Consider the following 13,867-nt stretch of genomic DNA (forward strand, 5'->3'; position numbering starts at 1 on the left):
TTACCGAGAGGGGCGATCTGCATCTCTACCTCACTGAGATGGAGCCAGACGTTCGTAATCTCGCAGCGAGTCACCAGGCCCACCCTTCACACTAACGGTATTTGGGCCTGTGATAACAGATTCCCAGTTTGCCTCACCTGGGCCTGTTCTGCTGAAACATTGTAGGTCGTGCAAAATAAAATAAAAAATAAAGTAAAATAAAGTAAAATATTATTCAGAAAATATTTGGCTTCTGTTCTTTTTGCTTCCTCTCTACATAAATTCTGGGTGTCCGACCACGAACGATAGGACAAGGGGGGCATTGGGCCGGTCCAAGAGGGCAGAAGGGGGCGGTAGTCCAAAAAAGTTTGAGAACCGTCCGTGGTTCTCAGCTCGTGGTTTTCTCAATGGTCGCGCCAGACCACACCAATCTGTCCAATTTGAACTCAGGTACATCCAATCTCCTTTGATCGTCCATGAGATGTCTCGACAACTTGATTGGAGTCCACCTGTGGCCAATTCAATTGATTGGACATGATTTAGAAAGAAACACCTTTCTATATAAGGTCCCACAGGTGACAGTTCATGTCAGAGCAGAAACTCTACCATGAAGTCCAAGGAACTGTCAGTAGAACTCTGAGATAGAATTTTGAGGAGACATAGATCTGGGGAAGGGAATAAAACAATTTATAGAGTGTTGAAAGTTCCCAAGAGCACAGTGAGCTCCATCATTAGGAAATGGAAAGAATATGGAACGACCCAGACTCTTCCTAGAGCTGGTCGTCGGACCAAACTGAGCAACTGGGCAAGAAGGACCTTGGTCAGGGAGTTGACCAAGAACCCAATGACCATTCTGACAGAACTACAGGGTTCCTTGGCTGAGATGGGAGAACCTGCCGGAAGGACAACAATCTTGGCAGCACTTCACAAATCTAGACTTTATGGGAGAGTGGGCAGACGGAGCCACCTGGAGCCACCCGGAGCCACCCGAAGCCACACGGAGCCACACGGAGCCACCCGGAACCACCCCTGAGAAAAAGTCACATGACAGCACACCTGGAGTTTGCAAAAAGTCGCGTGAAAAACTCAGAGAGCATGAGGGAAAATATTCTGTGGTTTGATGAGACGAAAATTGAACTCTGGCCTGAATGCAAATTGCCTGAAGTTGTTTTTTTGTCCCCCGTCGCACCACGGAGCGAAAGGGGGACTATGGTTTTCCCCTCCGTCAGTGCGTGCATCCGTGCGTGCGTCCGTGCGGGTGAACGTGAGTGCGTGCGTAAGCGAAGGACCGAATTCTAATAGCCGGCGAAGCCGGTGTTGTCAATAAACGTGTACGTATTATGTCGAAAACCTGATTATGCCTTGGCTTGAGAATTCCGAAGCGCAATGGAGGCCGCCATCTTGCGGATGCGGAAGTATGCATAACAAATTGAAAATGTTCAATAGGAGTTTCTTTCACCCGTCATTGTTTGATTCACAATCTTATGCACCTCTAATTTATTATTAAAATACTTTAAGACCAACCTCGGCCTGCACGGGCCTGGTTATCTTCAACGAAACGCTTCAACAAACACCGGACCCAATGAGATTCGAGCATTTGAAAAAATATTTCTAAAACCAGATCACGCAATGGAGGCCGCCATCGGCCGGATGCGGAAGTTTGCATAAAAGAATTGCGAAAAAGTTCAATAGGAGTTTGTTTCACCCGTCGTTCTTTGATTCACAATCTAATGAACCTCTAATTTGTAATTAAAATACGTTAAGACCAACCTCGTTATCTTCAACGAAAATCGTCACCAAACGCCAGAACCAATGAGATTCGAGCATTTGAAAAAATATTTTTTTAAAGCTTATTACGCGTTTCGGAGGGTGAAAACGGCGTCAAATATTCTAAAATTGACGAATAATTATTTTTTAGAAATCTCGTGGCTGTCGGGGATAGTTTTTCACGGCCAGAAATACGGTATAAGCGGTTTACATATTTAGTTTAGAAATACGGATAGTTTTTCATGGCCAGAAATATCCGAAGTTGAGACGGAATTCACCGAATTAATCAAGAAGTAAATTTTATCAATTTTAATCTCATTCAGAATGCAAATTGTGTCATTTTAGGTCTGAATTTTCGAAATTTTGTGAGCTGACCAATCAGCGATCAGCTTAGGTCAGCCAATCAGCGCCCTCGACACAGGACATCTTAGTATCTTACCAGGGCGTCGTCTGCAATGCCGGGAACGAGGTTGGTGCAAAACAACCGAATCACGCGTAAGCATATGCTGCTCGAAATAGTTCTCATCATATGCTCATTGAGTACCAGTTCACTGGTAATTCCCTGCTTGTCGTAAAAGGCGACAAACAGGGTTGGCGGCAGGAAGGGCATCCGGCCGTAAAACATTGCTTCAAAAAGGGGACCAAAAAAAACAACAACAACCACGGTGCCCGAAAAAGGCCAACCCCTGCTTTGCGGGGAAAAATGGCCTCTAAAGGTGGTTATATCTGCTCAAATTTCCTAAGCTAAATCGTCATTGCTTTGGGCACTGTTGTCTGTTACGGAGAAAGAAAAAGAACCGAAATGAAAGGACTGCAACAACGTGGGCTAGAGCTGATGAAATGAAACGTATCAAGTCACTCGCTTACTGCACAGCGTAAAAGTACGAGCACTTGAACAACGTGTTTTTCGACTCGATTCTGCAAACCGCCATGTCACTCGGTCAAAGCCAAAACGAGGAACAATGTTTTGCCTCCATTCTTCATCGCCACACCGACCTATCAGATGTGGCATGAAGGACGACGTTTATGCTTAACCACGACATAAATGTACCCAAGTCTTGGGTACCCAAGCTAATTCGTGAGAAAGTGTCATGTGACTCCTGCTCATTCACCAGGTTACAATCTACACTGTTTCAATTACCAGTTTAAGTCGACACTTTAACTGTACACTGCTAAATTTCTCTACTCTGGGCCATTTTCGAAATTTTTCTCTTCTTTAGTGGTAGACCTGAAAAGTCGAATTAGGCTTCAATCCCATGCTCCCATGCTCAGTAGGTTTGTCTGATTTATGATGTCCTGCACCTACCGGTATAAGCGGTTTACATAAAGAAAGAAAGCTCGGTTTGATTAACGACAGTCACACATTGCCGTTGAAACGGCGCTATCGTCTGATCTGTCGGCACTGATCTTACTGCAAGCTTACTTCTTCTGGTGGAGGAAGCCGCAGTGCCCGGAGAGAACCAGTCCTGACAGCGACTGAAGTTAGAAGACGACACACATACTGTGAAAACGTATGTTAAGCCCAGTTAAAATTTCTTAAAATAGGCCTTAAGCTAGCACATCGTATAGTTACTTCCTTAAGCTTCTTGTGATATTTATTGTATGCAGGTATTGGGGAGGACTGTCTGCTCTTCTCTTTTACCAAGTCTTACCAGGTACGGTACCTACTACACCTACCTACTACCAACTACCTAACCTACTGATGCCATCGTGATGGGTAAAATAGTGGCAAAAGGCTTTGGCTTCGCCGGCTCATTGCGGCTTTGCAGTCGGTACTAGTAGCCGGCGAAGCCGGTGTTGTCAATAAACGCGTACATATTATGTCGAAAACCAGATCATGCTGTATCCCTTGGCTTGAGAATTCCGAAGCGCATTGGAGGCCGCCATCTTGCGGATGCGGAAGTATGCATAACAAATTGAAAAACGTTCAATAGGAGTTTCTTTCACCAGTCTTTGTTTGATTCACATTCTTATGCACCTCCAATTTATTATTAAAATACTTTAAGACCAACCTCGGCCCGCACGGGCCTGGTTATCTTCAACGAAAATCGTCACCAAACACCGGAACCAATGAGATTCGAGCATTTGAAAAAATATTTCTAAAACCAAATCACGCAATGGAGGCCGCCATCTTGCGGAGGTGCGGAAGTTTGCATAAAACAATTGCGCAAAAGTTCAATAGGAGTTTGTTTCACCCGTCTTTGTTTGATTCACAATCTAATGCACCTCTAATGTGTAATTAAAATACTTTAGGACCAACCTCGTTATCTTCAACGAAAATCGTCACCAAACACCGGAACCAATGAGATTCGAGCATTTGAAAAATATTTCAAAAAAGCTTATTACGCGTTTCGGAGGGTGAAAACGGCGTCAAGTATTCTAAAATTGATGAAGAATTATTTTTTTGAAATCTCGCGGCCGCAGGGGATAGTTTTCCACGGCCGGAAATATCCGAAGTTGAGACGGAATTCACCGAATTAATCAAGAAGAATGAATGAATATTGAATGAACTAATGAATGAATGAACATTCACCAAATTAATCAAGAAGGAAATTTTATAAATCTAAATCTCATCCAGAATGCAAATGGTGTCATTTTGAACTAGTTATGGTACCGACTACACCTACCTACTACCAACTACCTAACCTACTGATGCCATAGTGATGGGTAAAATAGTGGCAAGAGGCTTTGGCTTCGCCGGCTCATTGCGGCTTTGCAGTCGGGTACGAGTATGGTGTGTCGGTGCAACCCACGTCAAAATCCAAGATGGCCACCGCCATGTATGTCTGAAACTTGTGAGCGTAATATCTTGCAAAATAAGCAAAGTACCAACTTCTAATCTGGTGTGTGGGTGTATCTCGGCATAAGAAAGAACGCTGTTGAAAATTGGGTCGCCACGTCAAAATCCAAGATGGCCGCCGCCATGTATGTCTGACGCCATGTATGTCTGAACCTTGTGAGCGGAATATCTTGAAAAATAAACGAATTACTAACTTCTAATCTGGTGTGTGGGTGTATCTCGGCATAAGAAAGAACGCTGTTGAAAATTGGGTCGCCACGTCAAAATCCAAGATGGCCGCCGCCATGTATGTCTGACGCCATGTATGTCTGAACCTTGTGAGCGGAATATCTTGAAAAATAAACGAACTACTAACTTCTAATCTGGTGTGTGGGTGTATCTCGGCATAAGAAAGAACGCTGTTGAAAATTGGGTCGCCACGTCAAAATCCAAGATGGCCGCCGCCATGTATGTCTGACGCCATGTATGTCTGAACCTTGTGAGCGGAATATCTTGAAAAATAAACGAATTACTAACTTCTAATCTGGTGTGTGGGTGTATCTACGCATAAGGAAGAACGCTATTGAAAATTGGGTCGCCACGTCAAAATCCAAGATGGCCGCCGCCATGTATGTCTGACGCCATGTATGTCTGAACCTTGTGAGCGGAATATCTTGAAAAATAAACGAACTACTAACTTCTAATCTGGTGTGTGGGTGTATCTAGGCATAAGGACGAACGCTATTGAAAATTGGGTCGCCACGTCAAAATCCAAGATGGCCACCGCCATGTATGTCTGAACCTTGTGAGCGGAATATCTTGAAAAATAAACGAGCTACTAACTTCTAATCTGGTGTGTGGGTGTATCTAGGCATAAGGACGAACGCTATTGAAAATTGGTTCGCCACGTCAAAATCCAAGATGGCCGCTTTGCGTCTTCCACTTTGTCAACTCACATCACTTCACCGATGGGGGGCCGAGGCGTAACGCTTGTTTAAATTAAAAACAAAAGAATCGCTCTTTAGTGCCGAAACCTTTTTGATTAAGTACAGTTATATACAGGTAGACATTCGCATAAATAAATGTTCACCTAAATCGATACCAAACATTAACCAGTTAAACCGCCAGGTGGCGTAGGTCGTCCGTTGTTATATTTGTAACCTGTAGGTGTTTGTTCAACAAAGTCTCGATAACTCATGTTGATGGAGTAGAGAGGGATGTGTCGGTGTAATTACACAGGATCAATATTAAGAGGTGATTCAGAAGATGTTAATTGGAGTCGAAGAGGTGGAATGGCTCCTGAGGATGAGGACACCTTCTCTCAATGATGAAATGTTGCTGCAAATGGCCCATCCACAACGAGGAGAGACGGGGAGATGGAGAGACGGAGAGACGGAGACGGGGAGATGGAGAGACGGAGAGAGATGGAGAGACGAGACAGACAGACGAGACGAGACGGAGAGACGAGACGGAGAGGCGAGACGAGACGGGTAGACGGAGAGATGAGACGGGGAGACGGAGAGACGAGACGGAGAGACAAGACGGGGAGACGGAGAGGCGAGACGAGACGGGGAGACGAGACGGGGAGACGAGACGGAGAGGCGAGACGGGGAGACGGAGAGACGAGACGGAGAGGCGAGACGGGGAGACGGAGAGGCGAGACGCGACGGCGAGACGGAGAGACGAGACGGAGAGGCGAGACGCGACGGGGAGAGGCGAGACGGGGAGACGGAGAGACGAGATGGAGAGACGAGACGGGGAGGAGCGAGACGGGGAGACGGAGAGGCGAGACGGGGAGACGGAGAGACGAGATGGAGAGACGAGACGGGGAGAGGCGAGACGGGGAGACGGAGAGGCGAGATGGAGAGACGAGACGGAGAGACGAGACGGGGAGACGGAGAGACGAGATGGAGAGACGAGACGGGGAGACAGAGGCGAGACGATATTTCAAATTTTATAATGGAAAAGGTTCGATTCACATTAAAACCCAAAGTCAAACCCAAAATTTCATCAATTATTGTTTGAACCGACATTATTATATCGCCCTCGTAGTCTCCTGTGTTGGCGTCTCCATGACGACTAGACTTGTCCTATGAAGGCGCGAACGACGTCTTGCGTTGTCCAATCACAAGGTTTGAGCGGGACGGGATCCCACGGAGACCCTCAAAAAACACTTATCCGAAATTTTGATGAAATGGAACTCCTCAACCTCACGTCAACCTGCTCCACCTCACGTCAACCTCCTCCTTCCTCACGACAACCTCCTCCTGCCTCACGACAACCTCCTCCTGCCTCACGACAACCTCCTCCTTCCTCACGTCAACCGCCTCCACCGAACGTGACCCTCCTCAAGCTCACGTCAACCTCCTCCACCTAAACGTCCATCTCACCCACCTCCACCTCACTTCACTCGCCTCCTGCCTCACGTCACCCTCCTGCCTTACGTCCACCTCACCCTCCTCCACCTGCCTCACGTCACCCTCCTCCACTCACGCCATCTTCCATCTTCCTCACGTCACCCTCCTCCTGCCTCACGGCATCCTCCTCCTGCTTCACGTCAACCTCTTCCACCTCACGTCAACCTCCGCCTTCTCACGTCCACGTCAACCTCCTCTCCTCACGTCCACCTCAACCGCCTCCTCTCTGCTCTCCTTGTGAACGTCCACCTCACCCTCCTCCTCTCCTTGTGAACATCCACCTCAGCCTCCTCCTCTCCTTGTGAACATCCACCTCAGCCTCCTCCTCCCCTTGTGAACGCCCACCTCATCCGCCTCCTCTCATTGTGAACATCCACCTCACCCTCCGCCTCTCCTTGTGAACGCCCACCTCACCCCCTCCTCTCATTGTGAACATCCACCTCAGCCTCCTCCTCCCCTTGTGAACGCCCACCTCATCCGCCTCCTCTCATTGTGAACATCCACCTCAGCCTCAGCCTCTCCTTGTGAACAACCACCTCACTCTCCTCCTCTCCTTGTGAACATCCAACTCACCCTCCTCCTCTCCTTGCGAACGCCACCTCACCCGCCTCCTCTCCTTGTGAACAACCACCTCACCCTCCTCCTCTCCTTGTGAACGCCCACCTCACCCTCCTCCTCTCATTGTGAACATCCACCTCACCCTCCTCCTCTCATTGTGAACATCCACCTCACCCGCCTCCTCTCCTTGTGAACGCCCACCTCACCCCTCCTCTCCTTGTGAACGCCCACCTCACCCTCCTCCTCTCATTGTGAACATCCACCTCACCCGCCTCCTCTCATTGTGAACATCCACCTCACCCGCCTCCTCTCCTTGTGAACGCTCACCTCACCCCTCCTCTCCTTGTGAACGCCCACCTCACCCTCCTCCTCTCATTGTGAACATCCACCTCACCCTCCTCCTCTCATTGTGAACATCCACCTCACCCTCCTCCTCTCATTGTGAACATCCACCTCACCCGCCTCCTCTCCTTGTGAACGCCCACCTCAACCTCCGCCTCTCATTGTGAACATCCACCTCAGCCTCCTCCTCTCATTGTGAACATCCACCTCAACCTCCTCCTCTCCTTGTGAACGCCCACCTCACCCTCCTCCTCTCATTGTGAACATCCACCTCACCATCCTCCTCTCATTGTGAACATCCACCTCACCCTCCTCCTCTCATTGTGAACATCCACCTCACCCGCCTCCTCTCCTTGTGAACGCCCACCTCAACCTCCGCCTCTCATTGTGAGCATCCACCTCAGCCTCAACCTCTCCTTGTGAACAACCACCTCACTCTCCCCTCTCCTTGTGAACATCCAACTCACCCTCCTCCTCTCCTTGCGAACACTCACCCGCCTCCTCTCCTTGTGAACAACCACCTCACCCTCCTCCTCTCCTTGTGAACGCCCACCTCACCCTCCTCCTCTCCTTGCGAACGCCCACCTCACCCTCCGACTCTCCTGCCGAACGCCCTCCTCACCCCCCCCTTACGCCTTGCCTCCTCCTCCTCTCTTCCGCCACCATCCCTTCTGTCCTTCATTCACCAAGCCGGACGATTTGCGGGAGCATCCCGACCATGGTTTGGGCCGCGGGAGAGTCACCATAGCACGTGCACCTGGCGGTGTGCCCACCTGTCTCAGTCTGTGCTGCGGACTCGATCCTGGATCTCCCTCCATCTTCCATTGTTGTGTTTTCCATCTTCTTACCTTCCTCTGCACCATTTTTCATTCCCTCCTCATCCTCCCGGAGCGCTCATTTGTTTTGTCTCGTCATCCCCCGTAAGGTGTGCAACCATCAGGTGGCGTAAGGTGTGCAACCATCAGGTGGCGTAAGGTGTGCAACCATCAGGTGACGTAAGGTGTGCAACCATCAGGTGACGTAAGGTGTGCAACCATCAGGTGACGTAAGGTGTGAAACCCATCATCCCCGTAGGTGTGCAACCTGTCACCCCCTGTAAGGTGTGCATTTGCACATGGTGTGATTTTCCCGTTGTCTCGCTCTTTGTTCTTTATTTATTTATTTATTTATTATTTACCTGCATCACTGGTCCTTCCTTTGTTCATATCCATCTTCGTTTCCCCGTTTCTCCACGTTTAACCCCCTCACCCCCACCCTCGTTCCCCCATTTGTCCACGTTTAACCCCCCTCACCCCCACCCTCCATCTTCGTTCTCCAATTTCTCCACGTTTAACCCCCCTCACCCCCACCCTCCATCTTCGTTCTCCAATTTCTCCACGTTTAACCCCCGTCACCCCCACCTCCATCTTCGTTCCCCCGTTTCTCCACGTTTAACCCCCCTCACCCCCACCCTCGTTCCCCCATTTGTCCACGTTTAACCCCCCTCACCCCCACCCTCCATCTTCGTTCCCCCGTTTCTCCACGTTTAACCCGCCTCACCCCCACCCTCGTTCCCCCATTTCTCCACGTTTAACCCCCTCACCCCCACCCCATCCTCGTTCCACCATCTCGATCGACCGACCGCCATGGAGGTTCCCGATTTCGGGACGAGGTCTCCAGGTCCACAGAGCCCCCCGGAGAGGAAACGCACCGCCCGGGCTCCTTCCCCAGCTCGCCCGGTTCGCTCCCCCCGACCGGCCCTGCCCCCCAAACCCGCAGCCAAACGTCTTCCTCCGGCGACCGCCAACGGCAGAGACAAGTCTGCGAGAGCCGCTCCGGGGTCCAGCGCGTCCGGAGGGGCTTCCGGGTCGACGTCGACACCCACACCCGCGACGGGCTCGCTCGGGCCCGGCCCGCAGGTGTCCCGGGGAGGCCGGGCGGTCGCCGCACCCGGGAGGTTCCGAGGTGGCCGGGGGGCCACGTCCGTGGGGTCGTCCTCGTCCCGGGTGGACAGCGGATCCGAACTGTCCGACTGCGCGTCGGAACCTCCCTCGGGCCAGGAGAGCGATTCGAGCGACTCAAGCGAGGCCGGGACCGGGGCGACCATGGCGGGTCCCGGCGGGATCGCGACGTGCGGACAGCGCGCCTCCCGGGAGGGTCGACAGGTCGGACAGGGGAGCGAGGACCCGGCCGGGGAGGACGACGCGGACAAGGGAGGGTGGCGCGAAATGGAGGACCTGCGCTCGGAGAACGCTTATCTCAAGGTGAAGCGGTATTCCAGGCGTACCTGCCCGTCGGTAATGAATGTAGCGAATGCAAACATCACGACCCGTTCGTCGACCCTCGGAGCACACCGTTATAGGTACCTTCGGTGACATTTGTGTGACAGGTAATTGTGGGTTCAGCGGACACACCTTGAAATGTTTCGGATTCTTTTAATACATTATTATTTATATAAGATGGCAGCTACAGGTACCTGGCTCGGTTTGTGTACGTTTAACTGTAAAAAACCGCACCTGCCAGGTGGATCGCGTCCAACGGCTGAGGGTGAGATCAAAATGGTCTTTGAGGACCCTCGCCAGGAATTCCAAGGAGGAAAAGATGGGAATCCATTAACTCATCCCTCAAATGCAGTGTTCATGGCAACCTGTTGTTGCTTCGTATGCAGATTGTGCCTGTTGGTTGCATCATTTTTCTGGAAGCGCAGCTTCTGCCGCTGATGCAGTGCCCCCCTGATACCAGTCACCAGGTACTCATTTTGAGGACTTCGGAAGGATGACGAGCTGAGTCACCCCACCTGGTGTTAATTTAACGACTAAACAAGGGTGAATGTCGTGGGGGAATCATGGGTAATGAGCATAGCAGTGACAGACATAGGCCATACATGTTCGAGGTACCTTCATGGGAGAATCATGGTTAATAAGCCTAGCAGTGACAGACATAGGCCACACATGTTCGAGGCACCTTCATGGGGGAATCATGGGTAATGAGCATAGCAGTGACAGACATAGGCCATACATGTTCGAGGCACCTTCATGGGGGAATCATGGGTAATAAGCCTAGCAGTGACAGACATAGGCCATACATGTTCGAGGTACCTTCATGGGGGAATCATGGGTAATAATAATAAGCCTAGCAGTGACAGACATAGGCCATACATGTTCGAGGCACCTTGATGGGGGAATCATGGGTAATGAGTATAGCAGTGACAGACATAGGACATACATGTTCGAGGCACCTTGATGGGGGAATCATGGGTAATGAGCATAGCAGTGACAGACATAGGACATACATGTTCGAGACACCTTGATGGGGGAATCATGGGTAATAAGCCTAGCAGTGACAGACATAGGCCATACATGTTCGAGGTAGCTTCATGGGAGAATCATGGGTAATAAGCCTAGCAGTGACAGACATAGGCCACACATGTTTGAGGCACCTTCATGGGGGAATCATGGGTAATAAGCATAGCAGTGACAGACATAGGCCGTACATGTTCGAGGCACCTTTATGGGGGAATCATGGGTAATAAGCATAGCAGTGACAGACATAGGCCATACATGTTCGAGGCACCTTGATGGGGGAATCATGGGTAATAAGCCTAGCAGTAATAGACATAGGACATACATGTTCGAGGCACCTTGATGGGGGAATCATGGGTAATAAGCCTAGCAGTGACAGACATAGGCCATACATGTTCGAGGTACCTTCATGGGAGAATCTTGGGTAATAAGCCTAGCAGTGACAGACATAGGCCACACATGTTCGAGGCACCTTCATGGGGGAATCATGGGTAATAAGCATAGCAGTGACAGACATAGGCCGTACATGTTCGAGGCACCTTCATGGGGGAATCATGGGTAATAAGCATAGCAGTGACAGACATAGGCCATACATGTTCGAGGCACCTTGATGGGGGAATCATGGGTAATAAGCATAGCAGTGACAGACATAGGCCACACATGTTCGAGGCACCTTCATGGGGGAATCATGGGTAATAAGCATAGCAGTGACAGACATAGGCCATACATGTTCGAGGCACCTTGATGGGGGAATCATGGGTAATGAGCATAGCAGTGACAGACATAGGACATACATGTTCGAGGCACCTTGATGGGGGAATCATGGGTAATAAGCATAGCAGTGACAGACATAGGCCACAAGGCCCAGGGCTGCTTTTAATTAGGAAAGTCTTTTTTCCGTGCACACCACTCGTCTCTCTCAAATACAATGACGCTTTCTTCGCTGGGCTTAACCCCCTCCCTTCCTCTCCTGTGGAAAAACGAAATTTCCAGGCTGATTATCCGGAATCTGCTATTTCGGGATAAAACCAGAATTCATAGAACACTTTACCCCATGGGGTCTTGAGAAAAAGGACTTGGGGAGGGTTACCCGCTCCCTTTCCAGGCCATGGCGTGGACCTTCTGGCGCCATGTTTTGCCCAAAAAGATTTGAAATCTCAGGAATATATGTCCAGGAAGTGTGGGAATGTGTGTGGGAACAACTAGGAAGTGTGTGAACTCTGTGTGTATCCTTGGTGTATGTCTGTGCTTGTTATCTCTGCTGAAAGAAAGAGCAAGGCATTGTGGGATTACTTCCCAACTATGGTAACACCTATAAGGTGATCACTTTGATTAACAGACGACCGAGCAATACACCTCAATACAGGATGTCCTCAATACAAGGTTGTCCTCAATACAAGGTTTTCCTCAATACCAGGTTGTCCTCAATACAAGGTTGTCCTCAATACAAGGTTTTCCTCAATACCAGGTTGTCCTCAATACAAGATTGTCCTCAATACAAGGTTGTCCTCAATACAAGGTTGTCCTCAATACAAGGTTGTCCTCAATACCAGGTTGTCCTCAATACAAGGTTGTCCTCAATACAAGGTTGTCCTCAATACAAGGTTGTCCTCCATACAAGGTTTTCCTCAATACAAGGTTGTCCTCAATACCAGGTTGTCCTCAATACAAGGTTGTCCTCAATACAGGGTTGTCCTCAATACAAGGTTGTCCTCAATACAAGGTTGTCCTCAATACAAGGTTGTCCTCAACACAAGGTTGTCCTCAATACAAGGTTGTCCTCAATACAAGGTTGTCCTCCATACAAGGTTTTCCTCAATACAAGGTTGTCCTCAATACCAGGTTGTCCTCAATACAAGGTTGTCCTCAATACAGGGTGTCCACGTTTCAGCCACAGTGGCTGGAATAATGTCCTCGTAATTACCCCACGCACGCAAAGGAAAGAGGGGATGTGGAGGAGGTGAAGCAATTGAATCATGTCCGTCCGTCCGTCCGTCCATGATCGAGAAACAACGTATTTAAATTGAAGGTTCGATTTTCAACACGAATAAGGAGACAAATCTTTTGTTTTACTTTGGATTTGAATACATCCTGACCACATGGGCCCAGAGAGGAGTGAGGTACTGTGTTTACTCCGTCCACCTGCCTGGAAATTGAAAATCATTCCAAACAGGAAACTTACTGTTTTTAAGGATGTTCTGAAGGACACAAAGAGCAGGCACGAAGAACTAATGTAACGCGTTTGATGGGATGATGTAATAAACACTGTGGAAAATGATGGTAAAACAAGGAATTAATATGATTTAATTATATAACTTTTACCATCTTTATTTCATTTTAGTTTAATGTAGTACACAAATCATCTGTCATAAAACTTCCGCGAACCTCCAATTTGCAGAACCTCAATATAAATAAAGGTTCGATGGGGTGGTGTATAAGAGGTATAAGGGTGGTGTATAAGACGTGTAAGGGTGATGTATAAGATGTATAAGGGTGGTGTATAAGACGTGTAAGGGTGATGTATAAGATGTATAAGGGTGGTGTATAGGATGTACAAGTGTGGTGTATAGGATGTATAAAGGATTAAAGGTGGTGTATAAGACGTATAAGGATGGAGTATAAGGGTGGTGTATAAGATGTATAAGGGTGGTGTATAAGACGTATAAGGGTGGTGTATAAGATGTATAAGGGTGGTGTATAAGATGTATAAGGGTGGTGTGGGTGTATAAGATGTATAAGGGTGG

At 49.0% G+C, this 13,867-nt stretch overlaps 1 protein-coding gene across 4 annotated transcripts in view; it reads left to right on the plus strand.

Moving 5' to 3' along the window:
• The first annotated feature begins 9,416 nt into the window (after window positions 1-9,416).
• LOC137427267 (uncharacterized) overlaps window positions 9,417-13,867 on the plus strand; it is a 141,593-nt gene continuing 137,142 nt past the window's right edge. For 2 of the 4 annotated variants that reach the window (XM_078778482.1, XM_078778483.1), the window contains exon 1: window positions 9,418-10,085. In XM_078778482.1, the coding sequence (XP_078634608.1) occupies window positions 9,468-10,085 (618 nt within the window). In that variant the 5' untranslated portion in view covers window positions 9,418-9,467. Of the gene's footprint in view, window positions 10,086-10,118; window positions 10,211-13,867 lie in introns of those variants that run through there. The other 2 variants (XM_078778484.1, XM_078778486.1) reach the window with 2 other exon arrangements.

Source organism: Myxine glutinosa, chromosome 5 (genome assembly GCF_964187855.1).
Source record: "Myxine glutinosa chromosome 5, kmMyxGlut1.1, whole genome shotgun sequence".
NCBI lineage: Eukaryota > Metazoa > Chordata > Myxini > Myxiniformes > Myxinidae > Myxine > Myxine glutinosa.